This window comes from Oncorhynchus kisutch, linkage group LG12 (assembly GCF_002021735.2).
Source record: "Oncorhynchus kisutch isolate 150728-3 linkage group LG12, Okis_V2, whole genome shotgun sequence".
Classification (NCBI taxonomy): Eukaryota; Metazoa; Chordata; class Actinopteri; order Salmoniformes; family Salmonidae; genus Oncorhynchus; species Oncorhynchus kisutch.
This window is the reverse complement of record NC_034185.2, coordinates 20,819,946-20,843,784: the sequence shown is the minus strand read 5'-3', so window position 1 is coordinate 20,843,784 and position 23,839 is coordinate 20,819,946. Positions and strand designations below refer to the sequence as shown.

The following is a 23,839-nucleotide window of genomic DNA, read 5'->3' as shown; positions in this document are numbered from 1 at the left end:
GTAACGTAATGGGTACAATATACTATTATTATCCATTTTTTTCTGTCTTATCCCGAATTCCAATAAACATAAGATGGGTGACCTATTGAATACACAGAACAGCACTTTAACAAAGCAACCATAGGAAGGCTTTCAAGTATACCTGGAGACTGTCATACCATGACGGGAAGCAGAATTGTCCAGAACGCTCTGACGAGGATTTCTGCCAGAGCTGAGAGTCACTCAGTCTGTCTTCCTCACACAGATAGCCACAGGGAGGCAGGAGCTCCTGGAAATGGTTGACTTCACTGTAAAAATAAAGGTTAACCCTGGGAATTGGCCAACATGGATAGGGCTAAATTGAAATGTTTCTTAAAGAATAAATATGAAAAGCATATGCATAACCATGGTAGCAATAGAAAGGGAATAGTTTGGAGATAATGTGGAAGTTATTAGACCAAAGGTGAGGACACAACAGTTCACATGACGCAAGTGTGCATTTTACATTTACTGTACTTTTTCCCCACATTTGTTGATAATGAAATCTTCTGGGTACATTCAGTAAGATGATAAGACAGTTCCTGGAAAATGTGGGATAGGTGCAACATAAGACCAAAAAATAACAAGGGTTTGAGTGAGAGGACAAACTGGTGTCTCTATGTGGCCTCTCCACAGTGTGCACAGTTTCTTAGTCATTTCAATGCATTTTATGACTCAAAGAAGAGTTTTCAACTCTAATGTACTTTTTTTGAGCTCTCCTAGCTGTGCCGTTGAGGAACGAGAGCAAGCACACTTGTAGTTGCTTCGTTTGGAACACAACCCTGTATCCTCCACCATCACATGATTGTTTACGCAATTCCCCAAAACGTTCCATTATAAATTGCAATCTGGGTCAGGTGGGCATGATTTTTAAGCTTGTTCTGTTGCCAACATGACTAGCTAAGTTATACAATACAATCTTACAGTGTTAGGCTTTCACAGGGCAATTTAGAGAAACAGATCATCATTTTGGTGCACATAGAACGGAGTAATGCGTGCATTCAGGTGCGTGCATTCAGGTGCATGCATTCAGGTGCATGCATTCAGGTGCGTGCATTCAGGTGCGTGAATTCAGGTGCGGGAATTCAGGTGCGTGCATTCAGGTGCGTGCATTCAGGTGCGTGCATTCAGGTGCATGCATTCAGGTGCGTGCATTCAGGTGCGTGTTCCGCAGCAAATTTTCTTCACAATAAACAAACAGGCTCATTCTGTTCAGAACAACCCAGTATGACGACATGTCATCTTGTAACTGTACATCAAACATAGTGATCATAAACGTTGACACTGTATATGACATGACTTTTATGATTTGGAGATGTGAAGAGCATATTTGGAATCAAGGGTGGTCGGTCTGGCTTGCTTGTATGACATCAAAGCAGTATTTATTATAATCCTCAACATCTCATCTTTCAAAATATTGTACAAAATACAATACAGTCATCTTAATGTACAGCATTTCCCTCAGACCAAAACAAAGTTGCCCTACTACCGGGAGGGATGTGGATAACTTGTCGCGAGAGGTGTTCAAGTTTTATTTATTTATTTTTTTTTATTTTATTTTACCTTTATTTAACCAGGTAGGCAAGTTGAGAACAAGTTCTCATTTACAATTGCGACCTGGCCAAGATAAAGCAAAGCAGTTCGACAGATAAAACGACACAGAGTTACACATGGAGTAAAAACAAACATACAGTCAATAATGCAGTATAAACAAGTCTATATACAATGTGAGGTGAGAAGGGAGGTAAAGGCAAAAAAGGCCATGATGGCAAAGTAAATACAATATAGCAAGTAAAATACTGGAATGGTAGTTTTGCAATGGAAGAATGTGCAAAGTAGAAATAAAAAATAATGGGGTGCAAAGGAGCAAAATAAATAAATAAATTAAAATTAAATACAGTTGGGAAAGAGGTAGTTGTTTGGGCTAAATTATAGGTGGGCTATGTACAGGTGCAGTAATCTGTGAGCTGCTCTGACAGTTGGTGCTTAAAGCTAGTGAGGGAGATAAGTGTTTCCAGTTTCAGAGATTTTTGTAGTTCGTTCCAGTCATTGGCAGCAGAGAACTGGAAGGAGAGGCGGCCAAAGAAAGAATTGGTTTTGGGGGTGACTAGAGAGATATACCTGCTGGAGCGTGTGCTACAGGTGGGAGATGCTATGGTGACCAGCGAGCTGAGATAAGGGGGGACTTTACCTAGCAGGGTCTTGTAGATGACATGGAGCCAGTGGGTTTGGCGACGAGTATGAAGCGAGGGCCAGCCAACGAGAGCGTACAGGTCGCAATGGTGGGTAGTATATGGGGCTTTGGTGATAAAACGGATTGCACTGTGATAGACTGCATCCAATTTGTTGAGTAGGGTATTGGAGGCTATTTTGTAAATGACATCGCCAAAGTCGAGGATTGGTAGGATGGTCAGTTTTACAAGGGTATGTTTGGCAGCATGAGTGAAGGATGCTTTGTTGCGAAATAGGAAGCCAATTCTAGATTTAACTTTGGATTGGAGATGTTTGATATGGGTCTGGAAGGAGAGTTTACAGTCTAACCAGACACCTAAGTATTTGTAGTTGTCCACGTATTCTAAGTCAGAGCCGTCCAGAGTAGTGATGTTGGACAGGCGGGTAGGTGCAGGTAGCGATCGGTTGAAGAGCATGCATTTAGTTTTACTTGTATTTAAGAGCAATTGGAGGCCACGGAAGGAGAGTTGTATGGCATTGAAGCTTGCCTGGAGGGTTGTTAACACAGTGTCCAAAGAAGGGCCGGAAGTATACAGAATGGTGTCGTCTGCGTAGAGGTGGATCAGGGACTCACCAGCAGCAAGAGCGACCTCATTGATGTATACAGAGAAGAGAGTCGGTCCAAGAATTGAACCCTGTGGCACCCCCATAGAGACTGCCAGAGGTCCGGACAGCAGACCCTCCGATTTGACACACTGAACTCTATCAGAGAAGTAGTTGGTGAACCAGGCGAGGCAATCATTTGAGAAACCAAGGCTGTCGAGTCTGCCGATGAGGATATGGTGATTGACAGAGTCGAAAGCCTTGGCCAGATCAATGAATACGGCTGCACAGTAATGTTTCTTATCGATGGCGGTTAAGATATCGTTTAAGACCTTGAGCGTGGCTGAGGTGCACCCATGACCAGCTCTGAAACCGGATTGCATAGCAGAGAAGGTATGGTGAGATTCGAAATGGTCGGTAATCTGTTTGTTGACTTGGCTTTCGAAGACCTTAGAAAGGCACGGTAGGATAGATATAGGTCTGTAGCAGTTTGGGTCAAGAGTGTCCCCCCCTTTGAAGAGGGGGATGACCGCAGCTGCTTTCCAATCTTTGGGAATCTCAGACGACACGAAAGAGAGGTTGAACAGGCTAGTAATAGGGGTGGCAACAATTTCGGCAGATAATTTTAGGAAGAAAGGGTCCAGATTGTCTAGCCCGGCTGATTTGTAGGGGTCCAGATTTTGCAGCTCTTTCAGAACATCAGCTGAATAGATTTGGGAGAAGGAGAAATGGGGAAGGCTTGGGCGAGTTGCTGTTGGGGGTGCAGTGCTGTTGTCCGGGGTAGGAGTAGCCAGGTGGAAAGCATGGCCAGCCGTACAAAAATGCTTATTGAAATTCTCAATTATGGTGGATTTATCAGTGGTGACAGTGTTTCCTATCTTCAGTGCAGTGGGCAGCTGGGAGGAGGTGTTCTTATTCTCCATGGACTTTACAGTGTCCCAGAACTTTTTTGAGTTAGTGTTGCAGGAAGCAAATTTCTGCTTGAAAAAGCTAGCCTTGGCTTTTCTAACTGCCTGTGTATAATGATTTCTAGCTTCCCTGAACAGCTGCATATCACGGGGGCTGTTCGATGCTAATGCAGAACGCCATAGGATGTTTTTGTGTTGGTTAAGGGCAGTCAGGTCTGGGGAGAACCAAGGGCTATATCTGTTCCTGGTTCTAAATTTCTTGAATGGGGCATGTTTATTTAAGATGGTTAGGAAGGCATTTTTAAAAAATATCCAGGCATCCTCTACTGACGGGATGAGATCAATATCCTTCCAGGATACCCCGGCCAGGTCGATTAGAAAGGCCTGCTCGCAGAAGTGTTTCAGGGAGCGTTTTACAGTGATGAGTGGAGGTCGTTTGACCGCTGACCCATTACGGATGCAGGCAATGAGGCAGTGATCGCTGAGATCTTGGTTGAAGACAGCAGAGGTGTATTTAGAGGGGAAGTTGGTTAGGATGATATCTATGAGGGTGCCCGTGTTTAAGGTTTTGGGGAGGTACCTGGTAGGTTCATTGATTATTTGTGTGAGATTGAGGGCATCAAGTTTAGATTGTAGGATGGCTGGGGTGTTAAGCATGTTCCAGTTTAGGTCGCCTAGCAGCACGAACTCTGAAGATAGATGGGGGGCAATCAGTTCACATATGGTGTCCAGAGCACAGCTGGGGGCAGAGGGTGGTCTATAGCAGGCGGCAACGGTGAGAGACTTGTTTTTAGAGAGGTGGATTTTTAAAAGTAGAAGTTCAAATTGTTTGGGTACAGACCTGGATAGTAGGACAGAACTCTGCAGGCTATCTTTGCAGTAGATTGCAACACCGCCCCCTTTGGCAGTTCTATCTTGTCTGAAAATGTTGTAGTTTGGAATTAAAACTTCAGAATTTTTGGTGGTCTTCCTAAGCCAGGATTCAGACACAGCTAGAACATCCGGGTTGGCAGAGTGTGCTAAAGCAGTGAATAGAACAAACTTAGGGAGGAGGCTTCTAATGTTAACATGCATGAAACCAAGGCTATTACGGTTACAGAAGTCGTCAAAAGAGAGCGCCTGGGGAATAGGAGTGGAGCTAGGCACTGCAGGGCCTGGATTCACCTCTACATCGCCAGAGGAACATAGGAGGAGTAGAATAAGGGTACGGCTAAAAGCTATGAGAATTGGTCGTCTAGAACGTCTGGAACATAGAGTAAAAGGAGGTTTCTGGGGGCGATAAAATAGCATCAAGGTATAATGTACAGACAAATGTATGGCAGGATGTGAATACAGTGGAGGTAAACCTAGGTATTGAGTGATGAAGAGAGAGATATTGTCTCTAGAAACATCGTTGAAACCAGGAGATGTCATTGCATGTGTGGGTGGTGGAACTAATAGGTTGGATAAGGTATAGTGAGCAGGACTAGAGGCTCTACAGTGAAATAAGCCAATAAACACTAACCAGAACAGAAATGGACAAGACATATTGACATTAAGGATAGGCATGCTTAGTCGAGTGATCAAAAGGGTCCGGTGAGTGGAGAGGTTGGTTGGTGATTTAGACAGCTAGCCAGGGCATCGGTAGCAAGCTAGCATAGGATGGAGGTCTGTTAGCCACCCCTTACGTTCCGTCAGTAGATTAGTGGGGTTCCGTGTGGTAGAGGGGATTAATCCAAATCACACAACAACAACAAAAATAAAAACAATAGATATAGTTATAGAGGCCCAAGAAGAAAATATAATAATAATAATTAAAAAAATAATTTAAAAAAAATAATAATAAAAAAATTGTCCGATTGTCTATTCAGATAGCAGCCGGTAAGACAGCTAACGGTTAGCAGGCCGCAGATGGGCGTTCAGGTAACGTCGCGACGGAGGAGGCGGCCGAATAACTCCTTCGGGTAGATAACGTCGGCAGTCCAGTTGTGAAGGCCCGGTGGGGCTCCGCGAAGGCAGTAAAACGGGTCCGGATAGGTGACTGCAGCCCAGGTGTGATTGATGGAACTCAGGAGTGATTGACGGAGCTTGCTAGCTCCGATGGTCACACGGATAGCAGCTAGCTAGCTGTGAGATCCGGGTATGAATGTCCAGGGACATGGAGAGAAAAATTGGTCCGGTATGTTCCGTTCCGAGCCGCGCTGCGCCGTACAGAACTGGCGATAGATTTTCGAGCTAAAGGATAGCTGATGACCACAAACCGTGGTTAGCTGAATATTAACGATTTGCCAGTAAAGGAGCTAACTAGCTTCTGGATTAGCTTCTGGCTAGTTTCAGGCTAGCTTCTTGGAGTTCCTGGCTAGCTTCTTGGAGGATTACAGATCTGAGGTAAATAATACTTTTTTATAAATATACATTGGTGAGGCGGGTTGCAGGAGAGTGTTTTGAAGATGAGTTGATGGAAAATAAAAATAAAATGTATGTGAAAAAGTTGTAAATATATATATATACACAGGACACGACAAGACGAGGACAAAAGACGTCTGAACTGCTATGCCACCTTGGAGAATAGTTCAGAACATCTGTCACTCAAAACCCACACAGTAGCTGTCAGTCAAAACCCATGTTCCCGTACAGCCACTGCATTCCAATTTAAGCTCTTATTAGTGCCTAAATCTGCCATTTTCAACCCGTATATATGGCTACCAGTGTAAAGGGCTACATAAATGAAACGTTGATCATATTGTAATATAATAATACAAATAATAATAAAATAGAGGGCTGTAGGTTTCCTGTGTGGACTTGCGTGTCCTAGGTTGGATTGTAGTTTTCAACTGGATCGTAATTAAGATGGAGTGTAGTTTGAGACTTGAGTGTACTAGGATGAATTTGTATGGATGCTGTACAGTCTGGAATATCAGAGCAAGGAGGGCTGCAGTAAATTAATGATGAGCAGGTGAATGTGTGTTAATACTGTGTCTGAGAGCCCAAGATGACCCTACCCTGTCCTCTCTACAGTTGATGGGAACAGGAAGTCAATGACCCACCCTGCAGGTCTACCCAGCCCACACAAGCCTGTGGCCCAGCCAGAGGAGACTGGGGACCACTCCATGGCCCAGGGTGGACCCAGGAAGACCATGGAGGAGGCCAGACCAACTCCACCACAAGCCCCACAGACTCCACAGTCTGGTGACTGGAGCAAGGCAGTGCCCCGAGTCCTACCACTGCCAAGTCACAGTGAACAGGAGAGCCCTGTCCGTCAAGGTGCTGTCATTGTGTAGCTATTATCTAGCTAGCTATTGTGTAGTTACTACCTAGCTAGCTATAACGCAGTAGGCAATTCCATGCACATCAAAACACCATATAAACAGATTTAAACACAAGCCTGTAATGGTTAACATGAACTACAGCTGTGAAGGAATTAAATCCATTTGGCATGTCTGCACATCATTCTGGTTGGCCAGAGTTTTGTCTGTGCTAGCGGAGAGTGGAATGCCTTTGTGTGATAGTAAGTGCAGAGAGAGGCAGATTCTCCCCTGCAGGCAGCCATTGAGCCTCCCCCCACCACCAAACACACAAAGCTGATCTGGAAACTTTGGGGCAAAGCAGAATGCAGGCCACAGGGGCACTGTGAGACATGAAGGGCTGGGACAGGAGTGAGCCTGACAGGGGTCCTTCATTCCCATGTACCCCCTGAGCGGTGGAGCAAAGCACTCCTCTGTCCTCTGATCCCTGGGTTAGGCTAGCCTGAGACAGATGAGGCAAGGTACTTCTCATTTTACCTTATCACAGACTTTTCAGAGACCACCTGCCAAAATCTCTCCCTCCCTCTATGTTACACCTGACCAAATATCTCCCTCTCTCTATGTTCTACCTAACCAAATCTCTCCCTCTCTCTATTTTCCACCTGACCAAATCACTCCCTCTCTCTATGTTCTACCTAACCAAATCTCTCCCTCTCTCTGCTCTCTCTATGTTTCACCAGACCAAATCTCTCCCTCTCTCTGTCCCAGCAGAGCCCTGTGCAGCGCCCCCTGCTGTGGGGCCATGTAAAGGCATCTTCCCACGCTGGTTCTATGACCCTGTGGCTGAAGAGTGCAAGCACTTCATCTACAGAGGCTGCAAGGGCAACCACAACAACTTCCTGCAGGTGGCAGACTGCGTCAATGAATGTATAAAAAGAACAGGTGGGATTTTGCTAGTAGAGTACATTTTTGAAGAATTATCTGGATTCTGATGTGCATCATCATTACATATTGTATGAGGTGTATAAAATATAGGAATAGAATTATGCAAATGAATAATGGAAACAAAATTATTCAGGTCCCGCTAACAAGCAAACAACATTGGCACCTCCCCCCACCACCAAACACACCGAGACAGGTATATTTAATTATCTTGTGATAATTACTCCTGAACATGATCATTCATGACCTTAATACAATCTCTCACCTGTTTCAGTCTTACCCAGTACATTTCCTGCGGAGGCCCCTAAAGTGACCATGAAGTGGCCAGAGATCAAACCACTACCAGAGCGTGACATGTTCCCAATATCCAAACCACATTCAGTAATGGGAGGACACCCAGGGCCTGAGTCAGGTCTGTTCAGCACCTGCTGATCTTTATTACAAAGGCTGTTTTGAATTCAAATAACATTTTACCTACACACTGAAGAAGGCTGTAAAACCGAAACGTCTGTATGCTATCCCTGATGCAGTGAAAATAATTAAAACATTGGAACCTTTATGCAACATCTTCTTGAGTCCGAACCCATTACATCCCTTTGTTTGTCTGAATTGGCGGGTTTTACGCACCAGTCAAGCTTCTGGGAGAGCGCCATGGTTCTCTTCTGATCTGTTCTTCATCCTTATCAACTTATTATAACTCTGTAATATTATGTTATACATGCAGAAATACAGATCATATATGACAGTGTCTGTGACTTGCCTTTCTCTCTCTCTTCTCCCATGCAGGTGCTATACTGCCATTGGCTCTAGGCCTGATCATCACGGCTTTGCTGCTGCTCATGATTGGCTGTCGCCTGCGGTTGGTCCGCCACAAGCTGAAGAAGGCCCGACCCCTCACCACTGAGGAGTCTGATTACCTCATCAATGGCATGTACCTGTAGCAGCATAGACAGGGATGAATGCTCCACAGAACTAGAATGAGAGGTTCCAAGTCCCTTCAAATCATTCTATTTATATGGGAAACCCCAACACTGTCAGCCAGGTGGAGTCTTCATGATTACCGAACAAACTTTCTACACCACGACTGTGTACGACTTTTTCAGGTGCACTCGATTTAGATAACTCCACGTGCGAGGTAGGCGGCGATCACTCTTTGGAATGGTCCCCAAAGTGCAAACTCTACCCACACAGCACTCCAGGTGAGCTAAATCAAACACAGCTTTTAACAGGAAATACATGTTTTTGCCACTTTTGTACACTCACTTAGTGTACAAACTGATGCTCGTCTGCACTTAGGTTTGGAAAGAGATGCTTTCCTTTTTCTTTCATGATTTCTTTCACCCTTAAAGATGTTATTTTAATATTACAACAAAATGTCAAAGTCATGGATGTATATTTTCGTGGAGATATATGGTACTTTATCCATTATGTAATACTCTTGCCACTGTTGTGCTATGATGCTGTATATCTATTAGGCTTGGCGTAGAATTAAACTTTTTACCAGACTACTTTGAAATATGGGGATAGCGAGATATGTAATTTATTGTCAATTCCAATCATTACTGAAAATTATTATTTTGTTATAAAACCAAGTAATTCCAGAAAAGCCCATATCAAGCATTCTAGGATGTGTCTGATATGGTATGTTGCTTTTCTTTATCATCTATGTAGTTTCAATGTTGATGTGTAGATGTATCTCTAAAGTCTGTATGCACACGGTTTGTGTGAGACAGTAAAGTTAACTCTTGATCAATGTCTTTTGTGATTCTGTGCCAAAGGCTTAGGAGTATTTTAAATTGGTAAGAGATGCAATCTGAATATACATTGTGGATTCTTCCATCTCTGTTCAGCTATTATATTCCACCTTTTGCCACTCCTGTCATTTGCCAAAGATGTGTCAAGAAGTGGAACGTTAGCTAAAAAGTCTGGTACACAGACTAAATTCTTCCTGCTCTACCACATATTTTTTAGAGTGGCTAGGAAATGGCAGTATAGAAGCCGTCTTCAACAGCATAGACAGCTTGTAGCAATAAACACTCCATAGCACAAAAACATAAGCATATTTTTATTTTCATTTTTGCCATTCCAGAAATTGTGAAAGCCATAGCTCATCCAATATTTTTAAACAGACATTCAATCACTTTGCATTAAAATGTATTTTGGCAACGCACCGGCTACCTTGTTTCACACTCACACATATATATATATTGTATGTATGGCTCTGCTTTGTTTAGTGTCAGTAATCAGTAAAGCTTGCAGTCTGGTCATGGACACCAGAGGCAGCACACAATAAATCATGGGGGAAATCACAACCCTGAATGTGTGCACGTGTTCACATGTGTATATACACACTCACTCCCATATGTATTTGGACAGTGAAACTAACATTTTAAATGTGGGTCTGTACTTCAGCATTTTGGATTTGAGATCAAATGTTTCATATGAGGCAACATTATAGAATGTCACTGTTTATTTTAGGGTGTTTTCATATTTGTTTTACTAGTTTAGAAAGGAAAGCACTATGTAAGTATTTGGACAAATGGGCTTATAGTGTATTAAAGTAGTCAAAAGTTGAGTATAATTCTTAACGCTTGACTACATCAAGCTTGTGACTATACAAACCTGTGATGCATTTGCAGGTTGTTTTGGTTATGTTTTGACCAATAGAACTGAATGAAGAATGTAATTTTCTTTCAAAGTGAGTAATGAAGATGTTTCTGAACCCTTCTACATTAATCCTGATAATATCATGATTAAGAAAAATCATGAATGAATCATGAATAATGAGTGAGAAGGTTACAAAGGCTGCAACAAAACATGCGAATCTCTCACCATTACCAATAACAGAGGTTATAATTTAGGGGGGGGGTCTTTGTACCTGTAACCTTCTCACTCATCACTATTCACAATTTGTTCAAGATCACCCATAACATCCACATGAATGTAGAATTGTTAAGAAACATCTTCTATTCTTACAATATGTGACTCCTAAATAACCCAATACATCATTGCCCATTCACTTCCTATTAGGTGACGACGCTGATATATGTTAGCAGAGCAGCAGTACAGATATCTAGTCAGATCTTCAGATGCACTCTAAAGTAAGTGGCTGAATAATCTCTTCAACTCAGGCTTTCCTCATCACAACAGTCTTTACACTCAGCTTTGTTTGGAGCTGAAATGGTTGATTTGCAAATCAAGATGTAACCACAAAAACTCAATCTTGCAGCAAATCAAAAGGAAAATTCACAACCCAAAAAATGCAGGCCAATATATATATTTTAAACAATCCCCGACACATTCTTCTGTTCATTCTCCAGCAGTCGTTATTCCGACCTCAGGGGTTATTCCTCAGCATGATACTCTAGGTAGAGTTAAAGGAGAAAAAACAAAATCACCATGGTTTGTTGTTTTCAAAGAAATCCAATGGCTGTTGTTGGAACCCAAAGTAGTCTCCTCCAGGTTCACATTGAAATGTGGAATATGGACAGTCTGTCGCCTCAAAGTTCATCCCTGTGAGAAAGAGGCAAAACATTAAGAGATGGACATAAAGAGTAAATACACTATGTCAAATCATATCCTCCCTCGTCATGCAACCGTAGGTTAGAGTTAGACACTTCCATGCACAAACTGTTATAGAATGCCCCACACCATGTGCAAAATGCAAATGTCCCTATGGTTATTTGATTTCTCCATCTCTTCAGATTTAACCAATGAAGAACTAGTATATTATGCAGTAGGGGAGATTGGGGTAAGTTGAACCATTTTTTACATTCAGCATCACTCTGTCAAGGGGAATATAGTATTCTTTCTAACAAAGATATATATCTACATATAATTCAGGATGAGGTTTCCCTGGAAATAATCAGCATTTATGTAAAGAAAACAGTTCTGAAAACATTGCTTGTTCTTTTAGCACAACTTACCATAGGTATGGGGTTAATTCTGTACTGAATAAAATATTACCACTACCTTTTAAAAAAACTTGTCTCTATTTCGCAAACACAATTGCTTTTTTGTCTTTTAATAATTTTAAGCATATTTTAACACAGGCTTATATTCTACCTCATATCTTAGTGATAATGCCTTGCATTAAACCTGGGAAGTAAACACTTCAATCTGCTCAACTTTCCCCAAGGAAAACATTTTGACTATATTAGCCGACACAGCTACAAGGATTGACTTTCATGCGGTTTAGATTCTCATATTGTAGCTTATATAGACCCCATCTGATGTATAGATTTTTTTATTTATTATCTACACTGGTTTAGATACAAGCATCATGACACCCCTAACAAAGGAATTATACTTTTTTGGGGACCTAACTTGCTTACCACTTTTTCCATGTGGTTTCTTCCTTTAGACTCCATGAAATTATGACCTGTCCTAAATATTTGGAAACAAGGGTGACTCAACTTACCCCCCTTTTCCCTATAATGAGGCTAAATGTCACTTCCCCTCAAGAACAAGGATGATACAATTGTCATGCTCTCAAGCAAGAAGTATCATAGCCAAATACCAACCATCAAACATGTCAAATAGTATTTACACAAGATTTCAACTCAGAATCCATTGATATAGTTCCAAAGTATCCACACATGGTTTGTTTCACACCACACGTGCTTAGCTGAACAGCTTTAATAGCATACTGGTTTATTGGATTAAAACAAAACAAAAATGTGCAGCCAGTTGCCATAATATGGAAGAATCAAATAATGATGACAAGCAGGAAACTCAGCCCCATGATCTACTCCAGGCCACACCATTTCACCGTTGCCCACTGTGTGAAGGAGAGAGGGGGGAGAGAGAGTAGGAAGTCACTTCCACCTGGACCACTGCTTCTCTTTGTCTGTTAAAGGCACGTAAATCACCCCCATCAGGGGCTTCATCTTGGTGCTGCCATCCTCCAGCTTGTCGTACTGCTCCAGCATCTGGTTCCCTCCAGCCGGCCCCACGGGCAGAATCAGCCTGCCGCCTGGCTTCAGCTGGTCCAGGAGCTGGGAGAGGAGATTTAAGGACACTCACTGGGTCAGAATAAGATACCCTCCAAGGCAAAACATTTCAAATTTCCCACCCCATCAGACTAGTCTTCTCAGACATGCTGTTCACATTAAAGGGCGGCTGAATGATTTAGCCCCGATTTCAATCCTGACTTACTGAGAACGAGATTTACAGTTGAAGTCGGAAGTTAACATACACCTTAGCCAAATAAATTGAAATGCAGTTTCACAATTCCTGACATTTAATCCTAGTAAAAAGTCCCTGTTTTAGGTCAGTTAGGATTACCACTATTTTAAGAACGTGAAATGTCAGAATATTAGTTGAGAGAATGATTTATTTCAGCTTTTATTTCTTTCATCACATTCCCAGTGGGTCAGAAGTTTACATACAATTACTATTTGGTAGCATTGCCTTTAAATTGTTTAACTTGCGTGAAACGTTTCAGTTGGCCTTCCACAAGCTTCCCACAATAAGTTGGGTGGATTTTGGCCCATTCCTCCTGACCGACCTGATGTAACCGAGTCAGGTTTGTAGGCCTCCTTGCTCACAGACACTTTTTCAGTTCTGCCCACAAATGTTAATCTCATAATATAATATATATATATATATCCACATCATTTTCCAACCTCATGATGGCATCTATTTTGTGAAGTGCACCAGTCCCTACTGCAGCAAAGCACCCCCACAACATGATGCTGCCACCCCTGTGCTTCACGGTTAGGATGGTGTTCTTCGGCTTGCAAGCCTCCCCCTTTTTCCTCCAAACATAATGATATAGTCATTATGGCCACAGTTCTATTTTTGTTTCATCAGACCAGAGGACATTTCTCCAAAAAGTACCATCTTTGTCCCCATGTGCAGTTGAAAACCATAGTCTGGCTTTTTTTAATGGCGGTTTTGGAGCAGTGGCTTCTTCCTTGCTGAGCGGCCTTTCAGGTTATGTCGATATAGGACTTGTTTTTCTGTGACAATAGATACTTTTGTACCGGTTTCCTCCAGCATCTTCAAAAGGTCCTTTGCTGTTGTTCTGGGATTAATTTGCACTTTTCGCAACAAAGTACATTCATCTCTAGGAGACAGAATGCATCTCCTTCCTGAGCGGTATGACGGCTGCGTGGTCCCATGGTGTTTAAACTTGCATACTATTGTTTGTACAGATAAACATGCCTTCAAGCGATTGGAAATTCGAACCAGACTTGTGGAGGTCTACAATTTTTTTTCTGATGTCTTGCCTGATTTCTTTTGATTTTCCCATGATGTCAAGCAAAGAGGCACTGAGTTTGAGGGTAGGCCTTGAAATACATTCACAGGTACACCTCCAATTGACTCAAATGATGTCAATTAGCCTATCAGAAGCTTCTAAAGCCATGACATTATTTTCTGGAATTTTCCAAGCTGTTTAAAGGCACAGTCAACTTAGTGTATGTAAACTTCTCACCCACTGGAATTGTGATAGTGAATTATAAGTAAAATAATCTGACTAAACAATTGTTGGAAAAAAATGGCACTGTGATAGACTGTATACAGTTTGCTGAGTAGAGTCTTGGAAGCTATTTTGTAGATGACGTCGCCGAAGTCGAGGATCGGTAGAATAGTCAGTTTTACTAGGGTAAGTTTGGCGGCGTGAGTGAAGGAGGCTTTGTTGCGAAATAGAAAGCCGATTCTAGATTTGATTTTTGATTGGAGATGTTTAATATGAGTCTGGAAGGAGAGTTGACAGTCTAGCCAGACACCTAGGGATTTATAGTTGTCCACATATTCTAGATCGGAACCGTCCAGAGTAGTGATGTTAGTCGGGCGGGCGGGTGCGGGCAACGAACGGTTGAAAAGCATGCATTTGGTTTTACTAGCATTTAAGAGCAGTTGGAGGCCACGGAAGGAGTGTTGTATGGCATTGAAGCTCGTTTGGTGGTTAGTTAGCAGTGTCCAAGGAAGGGCCAGAAGAATACTGAATGGTGTCGTCTGCGTAGAGGTGGATCAGGGAAAGGTAATAAGGTGGATCATACCCTTATCATCTCGCAAATATCAGTTTTAGACGAGACTGACTTTATGACAAAAATTATCCTACCGTAAAACGTCAATTAATAGGCCGAGCGTTTAATTGCTTAAATCACTGAACAGGCGCATATTATAGAAAGGCTTCTATTTGAGCCAGGCATCTATTTCCTTAATGTCCAGAGCTTTTGCTTATTTGCTCAGTTAATTGTTTCCTTCCAGCATTGGAATCCATTTCTTCATTTCCTGCACTAATGTGTTATCATTTACACACCGTGTCACGTTTCTTTTGGGTTAGTATATGCCTCCATAAAATTGCCTTTTCAGTAGTTCTTATTTTCACCACTAGAGGGTGATCTGCCAATTTCTAGGGTTCTGTACTCTCAAAATTTGTTGACTGTTTTTGTGCGTGCCAGTTAGATAGCAGTTCTCAGCCAATGGCAAGCAGTTTCTTACTGGCTATAAAAAGGGATGATAGCCATAATTTTTTATATAATGCAACAAATCAAACATTAAACCTCAAACAATTCATGGTAATTTTGTAAACAATATATTTAGACCAGGCGTTGATTTGAAAGATACATTTATTTTCTGTAATGCGTCCTGTTGCCCGGCTATTAAAAAAGGGACAGGCAGCTATTTGAGACTGCATTTAATTGAAGTTTTATGGTATTTACACATTGTAGTAAATTTTGACAAGTGTTTTTCCGACTCATATCGATACCACCGTTTTGAAACAGAAAAGTTGGTTTTCCACTCAGTCGCTCTTTAACATGCGATGTCTAGCCTGAGTAGCTACAACTGAATAGACCAGGGGACTGTTTGACAAAATAGCACAGTATAGAGCACACCAACATTCCCTGAGACTGACCGACCAAAGACCACAATCACAAATGTACATGTTTCATCTAACGGAGTTAGTCAGTGCTGTTGTTGATCTCTACTCTGAACACAGCATTCCTAAGGATGGTGGATTTAGGTGATGTGGCTTCTATTAGCCGGGACCCCTTTGATTCCTTCAATTGTGTTTTTCTGTGGTTTGGGAACTTACTGCTTGTGGCACGTTGGGTGCTGCCGCGCCCACGTGGATGGCATCATAAGGCGCCTCCTCTGGATGGCCCATCCGCCCGTCTCCCACTGGAACACAACAAACAGTCACCAGCTGTCACTCACATGCTGCCAGCCACCCCGCAGTGCCAACATTATAGCTGCCAATCAGGCCGCACACTGAGAAGCAGAATGCCAGGGCACACAGCAGAGCTGTGAGATGACGGCTCGGCCTCGTCTCTGGCCTATGAGGCTAATGCTGGTTGACTGCAGGGCACGCTCATTGACTGCAGGGCCCGCTGGTTGACTGCAGGGCACGCTGGTTGACTGCAGGGCAGGCGAAAGCAGACACTCTCCTTTCAATAATTCAGCAGAGTGCTGCACCCACATCAATTAAGCTGCTTTGTGTTGCTCTCCCAAGGAATGACCAATATTCATTAGACTCCTTTGAAACCTTCCTTATTTTACAGTCAGTGCATCGCCAACCCTGTTTTAAGCTTATACAGTGTCTAGTGGAAGTCTACATTTTAAAGTAGATTTAAGTCAGAGAAGGTTTGAATAATGCTGTCCATCAATGATTCTCAACCAAATTTACTGATGTTTTTGACAAAAACAATGGATATATGTTGCCCTAAGAGTTGTGCAAGGTTGGTAGAATCTTATTCTAAATGATTAACAGTTCTAATGGCTGCCAATGGTTCTTCCACCAAGTGTTAACTATAGGGTGTGGAAGCATATGCAATCAATACATCTTCATTTTGTATTAACTTGGAACCTTTTTCACTTTGAAAAAATGTGGAGTAGGTTGTGTAGATCAGAAGGACAAATATCAACTAGAATCTCTTTTTAGAATAAGGCAGCAAAATGTGAAGACTATACAAAGGAGTGTGTAGGCTTTCACTAGTGATTATTTTATATTTAACTGACACATTTGTATAATACATTTTAATAACCCAACAATACAAGTCACCAAATTAGAGAGAAAATTCCCATCTTGCTTTGTTGCTTTTGGGACTTACCTATTAGTTTGACTCGACCAGATGTTATCGAGCTGGGGTCATCTTTATTTACATTGTTAATAGAATCATCTACCAGTTCCTTGATGTGGTCAATTCCTATCACCTTGCCTTTGGGACCTACCTGTTAAATACAATAAATTAGGAAGGTCTGTGCCATCGAACATTACACAGAACCCAAAATATCCCCAAAACCTGAAATGGACAAGTTACCAACTCTCCCACCAGAATACATTACCTAATATGTTATGCGTTTACCCATCATCATGTGTAGCTCACCATTCGTGCAAAGCATGCAGATAGGATTCCACTGCCAGACCCAACATCCAGAGCTTTGGCCCCATCATACAGCTGATCATGCAGTAGCTCCAACGCATAGGCGTGCTGGGGGAGAGATCAACATACAACTGCATCACCACTGTACTTGTAAACCTCTGGGTATTGCTCAGTTGGTATAAATGATAAGAGCAAGACGATCAATGTTTGATACGCAACAATTTAAACAAATATTAAAAGTAAAAGCTAGACCTACCATGTGTGGCGCACTGATGGTTGCTTGATAGCCTTTGGGTGGAAAGTGAGGGATAGTTAGTTTCTAACATTCATCAATGGCTGGTTTATTGAATTTGCACTACACTACTTTATTGTACTACAAGAAATAAGCACACACCTATTGACTGTGGGGAGTCCATGTAGGGGTTGCTTCTGGAGAAATGGCCTCGGTCTGTGGCCAACATGACTTCATAGACCTTGTCTGACTTGATGATCCCATTTTCTGAGGACACAGGAAAACAGTGGTGATTCTCCACAGTGAACAATGGAGAGTCACAGATTCACAAACACTGCAGTGCCTTCAGAGTAGACTAATCCCCCCACAGGAGGCTCCACTCACAACTAGTGCCAACACTAGGAAGTGCCCGCGACAGCCGGTGCTGCTGCTCTCATTAATACTCCCCCAGACCCCAGGCCCCAACCTTACCACTATGTTGCTCAGTGGTCACAAGGATACATTACACCTGCATTCCCAACAGTTTTAGATGAACAAGTAAAAATTCTGTCCCCTTAACTTTTTGCACATTTTATATGGTCCCACAGTTGACAGCGCATGTCAGACAAAAACCAAGCCTTGAGGTCAAAGGAATTGTCCGTAGGATTGTGTTAAGGCACAGATCTTGGGAAAGGTACCAAAACGTTTCTGCAGCATTGAAGGTCCCCAGGAACACAGTGGCCCCCATCATTCTTAAATGGAAGAAGTCTGGAACCAACAAGACTCTTCCTAGAGCTGGCTGACCAAGCCAAACTAGGCAATCCGGGGAGAAGGGCCTTGGTCAGGGAAGTGGCCAAGAACCCGATGGTCACTGACAGAGCTCCTCTGTGGAGATGGGAGAAACTCTGCAGCACTCCACCAATCAGGCCTTTATGGTAGAGTGGCCAGACGGAAGCCACTCCTCAGTAAAAAGCACATGACAGCCTGCTTGGAGTTTGCCAAAAGGTGCCTTGACCATGAAAAACAAGATTCTCTGATCTGATGAAACCAAGATTGTAGTCTTTGGCCTAAATGCCAAGCGTCACATCTGGAGGAAACCTGGCACCATCCCTATGGTGACGCATGGTGGTGTCAACATCATGCTGTGGATATGTTTTTCAAGGCAGGGACGGGGACACTAGTCAGGATCGAGGGAAAGATGAACAAAGCAAAGTACTGAGCAATCCTTGATGAAAACCTGCTTCAGCACGCTCAGGACATCAGACTGGGGCGAAGGCTCACCTTCCAACAGGACAACGACCCTGAGCACATAGCCAAGACAGCAAGTCTCCGAATGTCCTTGAGTGGCCCAGCCAGAGCCCGGACTTGAACCCGATCAAACATCTTTGGAGAGACATTAAAATAGCATTGTGCAGCGAAGCTCTCCATCCAGCCTGACCGAGCCTGAGAGGACCTGCAGAGAAAAATGGGAGAAACTCCCCAAATACAGGTGTTCCGAGCTTGAAGCATCATACCCAAGAAGACTCGAGGCTGTAATGACTGCCAAAGGTGCTTCAACAAAGTACTGAGTAAAGGGTCTTGAATAATTATGAAATGTGATATCAGTTTTATAAATTTACAAAAATGTCTAAACCTGTTTTTTGCTTTGTCATTATGGGGTATTGTGTGTCAATTGAGAGGGAAAAACAATCATTTTTAGAATAAGGCTGTAACGTAACAAAATGTGGAAAAGGTGAAGGGGTCTGAATACTTTCCGAATGCACTGTATATGCACACAATCGGCTAGTAGGTTAATGTTATGTTCTTTTTATTCACTTGAAAGACCAACTCTTACAAAAACGTAATGTTCTGAACCCACAGTGTGTGAAAATCATTGTTTAGCTCAGAGAAACCCTGGAAGATACAAAGAACACTAAAGTCAGGAATTAGCATGCATCGTGAGTTTGACCCGTTTAAATCCGGCTTAGGCTAACTTAAGGTTTGCAGCTGGTGAGTAGACCTAAATGGGTCAGCATGCACATAACAGGGGAGGATGGGTGTTGCTAAAAATTTACCCAGAACTCATCTTTTGGGAATAAAATATTCCACCACTTCAGCATCACATTTTACCCCATGTTTAAGTATCCCTGGATGCAGCGTTGTGCATGTTATGTTCTCAACATGAAATTTGTCCCCTTTTATGGCTATACAATACCACAAATGTAAACAAGGAACAATAAGGTGCATGTTCACCCAAAGGGATTTTGGCAAAACACTCAGACCAGCCCTAGTACCAAAGTGTCTGCTGCAGTGCTTTGCTGGACACTGACTGTGTAAATATAGCCAACTAGATATGCTTGCCAAATCATGTTGGACACTAATATAGGAAAGCCAACCAGCTGCTCTCTGCACCAAGTCTTCAGGAGATCTTTCTCGTTTTTTAACAAAAAGATCTTCCTAGTAAATGGGTGAATTTGAGCAATATGTTCTTATCTATTAGATTTTAATCTAAATCAGCTAACTTTCAATCAGCTAATCCACTTCCTTACTGTATGGCACACACACAAGAAAATAGACAGACATTCGAAAAACAAATGTTAGCTGGTTCACAGCAAGACTAACTACCACAGTGGTGTGTCAGGTGTGACTACAAATTGAATGAAATATTGCACAACTACCTAGGAGTGCTGAGTGTGACCAGTAGTAGTAGTCGGTTGTAATAACAACAGGGTGTGATCATGCCTCTCTCCCAAGGAATGGCATATCCTAGCTTGTTCGCAAACTACTACACTACTGTCCATCTTCGCTGCTGTTGTAAAAACATAGACATATATACACAGTCGAACTTCCCATGCATGTAGTTAGTAGGCTAGTTCACTAATAAAACGGTTTCAGGATTCACATTTCTCCACATATGCCATACATATCCCATGAACTGGCTAGCTAGCAAATTAGCTGTTTCTTTTTTGGTTCCGCAACACTGCTGTTGTGGTAGGTAACTAGCGTTAGCTACTACCGAGCCAAAAGAGGTTGGGGAAAACAATCATGTACATTATTGCATTGGTGGCATATAAAATATCAGAAGCTCTATAAATACGACTGCCTTGAATTAAATGAAGCCACTAGCTACTGTTAACACGCAATTATTAACTAGTAAACTGTGCAGGTGCAGATTTGCTAACACCCGCCTCATATTACTGTAGCGTGACTAGAGGAACACATTGGCTGTGGTAACTAATGGAAACAGTGTGGTGTCCCAACGGCTAGCTAACGCGGTAAAAACTTTAGTAGCCTCCCATTTCTAGCCTAGCCCGACCGTTGCCACCATGCTTTGGAGAAAGCAGCAATTCTTCTTTCCCCATTAGATCTCTAAAGCAAAATGCTTAATTATCCACTTTATATAATGAGTAAACTTACTGCGAAGGTTGTTTACAAGCTCTGCGTGGCTGGCTCCTCCTGATTTCCAGGCCATTATTACACACACTGCGGAGCAGGTAGAGAGCCTCTGTCAGTGCCGCGCCTGCGCCAACTCCTTTGCCTACGAAACTGACAACCTCCTAAAAAGATGGAGGGGAAACGTCACGCGACATAATTCGCAGTTTGCAGCTTTTTCCACACGGTTAGTCCCTGAATAAATTGTGTTGACATATTAGTTAAAAAATACGATATTTAATATTTTATAGTTTTTTTTTTTGACCACTCAGATATGATTGCCGGAGCATGTAGCTATCTTCCACGTTCACCCACTAGAGGGGCGCGAGAACTTAACTCATTAATGAATTAGTGACGTGTTTACAAGGCGTTTAACGTTTACTTTAGTTGAGTTTGTCCTAATGGGCCACCGTATGAGACCTGGCGGGATTCAGGAAAATTTATGTTAAGGGGACTTGTTTTAATTTACAAATTAAACAGAAGTACAAGTAGCTACGTTTAAGATTATTATGATGGAGGGTATCAATGCAAAGTACGTGTCACAGAAAATCAGTAAAACGAGATGGAGACCGGTCTCATCTTCGTCTTTACAGCAACCAGACATCTTTGCTACTGGGTCTTGGGATAACGAGGTGGGTTTGCTAGCTAGCCAAACCGCTAACTTTACCGTTAACTAGCTACTGTCGGTACTGTCAACACATAACGTTAGTTTGCTTTATTATTATCTGTCAATAATAACAAACATGTCACTTTACTTTCCTACATTACAGAAGCCCAGTGTGCTGCCACTAACGTTAGGGCAATTTATGCATAGCTAACGTTAGCTACTAGCTAACTAGTATACTTAGCTACCATCAATCAAGCTATTGAATATGTATTTTTGTCTGATTGCATACATCTCTTTTTAAGGACAACAAAATTTCCATTTGGTCCATCGGGGAGAATGGGATCTCCGGTGTGGACGATGAATTTGAGGGAGACCCCCAATTAGTATGTGAACACAAACATAATGGGGATGTTTTGGATCTTCAAGTAAGTTTATCAACTAGGTCTAGGATATTAGACTGACATTGTTGTACTTGGTCCTTATTTTCAAAATATAATGCCATAATTGAATGTCAATCTTACACTTTTAGTTTCTGGATCAAGACAGAATAGTAACAGCATCATCGACTGGAGCAGTGATCATCTTTCGGCATCACCACAACAGCCAGGTATGGATGTTATTTCACAAGACATCATCATAATGAAGATACACCAACAATCATGGATACACAATTACAAATGTCAAGGTAGCTTGTGGAGGACCTTGTGTTCAATAGCACCTGTATTCTCTTCTCAACAGACATTGTCTGTTTCTCAATTGTGGGAAAGAGCACATCATTATCCCTGCGACAACGCTCCATGCACTGGAATTGTGTGTAACAGCCCTGAGATTGTCACGGTCGGGGAAGATGGAAGGATCATCCTCTTCAGAGCGGACCAGGAAGGAGTGCTGCGCACTATAGGTCTGAGAATGAAACAATACTTTAGTAACAATACCTCATAGACAATTGAATTCTCCCCGGGCAGTGGACATTGTTTTCGTCAAGGTTGCATTTTGAACTTGCAATGGCTTACATGCTAATTTCCAAAAGTCATCTGGAACTTCAAATAAAATCCCACCCTTTAGCCAAGATAATACTGACAAACTATTTTTTCTTAATTGTCAGAAAATGCTGATAGTAGCACAATCCATGATGTGACTTTCCTAAGGACTACGGAGATCCTTACTGTCAATTCAATTGGCCAGCTCAAAATATGGGACTTCAGGCAGCAGGGCAATGAACCATCGCAGATTCTTTCACTGTAAGCTGTTTAAATATTTGAAGAGCGAATGCAAATCAGTTTTTCTGGTCCTACAAGTTTGTTGTGTAATGTCCTTAATGTATTTTGTTTTGCCTGCAAGAACTGGGGACAGAGTCCCACTGCATTGTGTGGATAGGCACCCCAACCAACAACACATTGTGGCCACAGGGGGGCAGGATGGCATGCTCTGTATCTGGGATGTGAGACAAGGCAACATGCCCTTTTCACTTATGGAGGCACACTCTGCTGAAAGTAAGATATTTATGCAAGTCATTTATTTACTAAAACAGCAAGTCTATCTTTGGTTCACAGGTTAACTGTTTTTTTTTGTGCTCACAGTGTGGGAGGTCCATTTTCATCCATCAAACCCAGACCACCTGTTCTCATGCTCAGAAGATGGATCACTGTTGCATTGGGAGACTTCCTCAAATTCAGACACACCATCCTTCTTACAAGGCAAGTCATCAGAAATATTTTTTAAAGGCTCACAGAGCAGGATGGTTGTGTTTTATTGCCAAATGGAAGTATTTGATATATCAACATGTTTATTTGGCAGGATAACATTATTGTAACACCAATCATTCATCATCCGAATTGGACTTTTTCTGTTCACCAGGTGGACGGAACACGAGCATAGTTTCGCGCAGTGCAATAGCCCCAGCAGGTGGGAACCAGTCCCTCATCAGTTCCTGGCTCACTGGAGACTCATGTAAGGGACGCCTTGAGACCACTCACATGCTGCCCAGCCAGACCCTGTCTGTGAACAGTCTGGATGTGCTGGGACAATGCTTGGTGTGTGGAACGGACGGAGAGGCTATTTATGTCAACAGACGGGTCCCAATTTAGAAAAACGTTTTGCTATTAACATTAATAGACATGCTGGCTGGACTTTATTTACCTTTAACTGATTGTTAAAACCTGTTTTCAGTAAAAGTTCTCGCTTCTGAGGATTAGATAACCTCAATCGGGTGAAATTGTTTTTGGTAGTCCTGAAGGAGTTTGAAGAAATTGTAAGCATACAGAGGTCTTTTATTACCACTCAAATATTACTCTTGTACAGGAAATTGTGCTCTGCTTGATTTGTGGGGAAGTCATATTGGTTGTGTCCATGTCATTTAACTCTGGTGTTTTGAAATAAAATGTCTGCATAAAATGTGTTCTCTATTA

At 42.3% G+C, this 23,839-nt stretch overlaps 3 protein-coding genes across 5 annotated transcripts in view; 2 read left to right on the top strand and 1 right to left on the bottom strand.

The window, feature by feature from the left end:
• Positions 1–12,079, top strand: part of LOC109901355 (low-density lipoprotein receptor-related protein 11-like) — a 16,665-nt gene extending 4,586 nt beyond the window's left edge. The window contains exons 4-8 of the mRNA XM_020497384.2: positions 6,699–6,944; positions 7,697–7,867; positions 8,004–8,063; positions 8,142–8,279; positions 8,654–12,079. Of these exons, the coding sequence (XP_020352973.1) occupies positions 6,699–6,944; positions 7,697–7,867; positions 8,004–8,063; positions 8,142–8,279; positions 8,654–8,808 (770 nt within the window). The 3' untranslated portion in view covers positions 8,809–12,079. The remainder of the gene's footprint in view (positions 1–6,698; positions 6,945–7,696; positions 7,868–8,003; positions 8,064–8,141; positions 8,280–8,653) is intronic.
• On the bottom strand, positions 9,916–21,198 carry LOC109900686 (protein-L-isoaspartate(D-aspartate) O-methyltransferase). Of its 3 annotated transcripts, none has more exons than XM_020496430.2 (8): positions 20,810–21,198; positions 17,597–17,701; positions 17,459–17,490; positions 17,206–17,310; positions 16,930–17,050; positions 15,915–16,000; positions 12,695–12,864; positions 9,916–11,380 (listed from the first exon to the last, which is right to left on the bottom strand). In XM_020496430.2, exons 1-8 carry the CDS (start codon positions 20,862–20,864, stop codon positions 11,368–11,370), a joined length of 687 nt encoding a protein of 228 aa, XP_020352019.1. In that variant the 5' UTR covers positions 20,865–21,198; the 3' UTR covers positions 9,916–11,367. The 3 variants fall into 3 exon arrangements, 2 of the variants coding, with proteins under 2 accessions (XP_020352019.1, XP_020352020.1); XR_002256638.2 differs by having other exon boundaries at positions 9,920–11,380; positions 12,631–12,864; XM_020496431.2 differs by having other exon boundaries at positions 11,269–11,380; positions 12,639–12,864.
• On the top strand, positions 21,129–23,839 carry nup43 (nucleoporin 43). Its single transcript, XM_020496429.2, has 8 exons — positions 21,129–21,456; positions 21,734–21,856; positions 21,961–22,038; positions 22,170–22,332; positions 22,537–22,672; positions 22,773–22,924; positions 23,012–23,128; positions 23,289–23,839. The coding sequence occupies exons 1-8, from the start codon at positions 21,334–21,336 to the stop codon at positions 23,516–23,518; spliced, it is 1,122 nt and encodes a 373-aa protein (XP_020352018.1). The 5' UTR covers positions 21,129–21,333; the 3' UTR covers positions 23,519–23,839.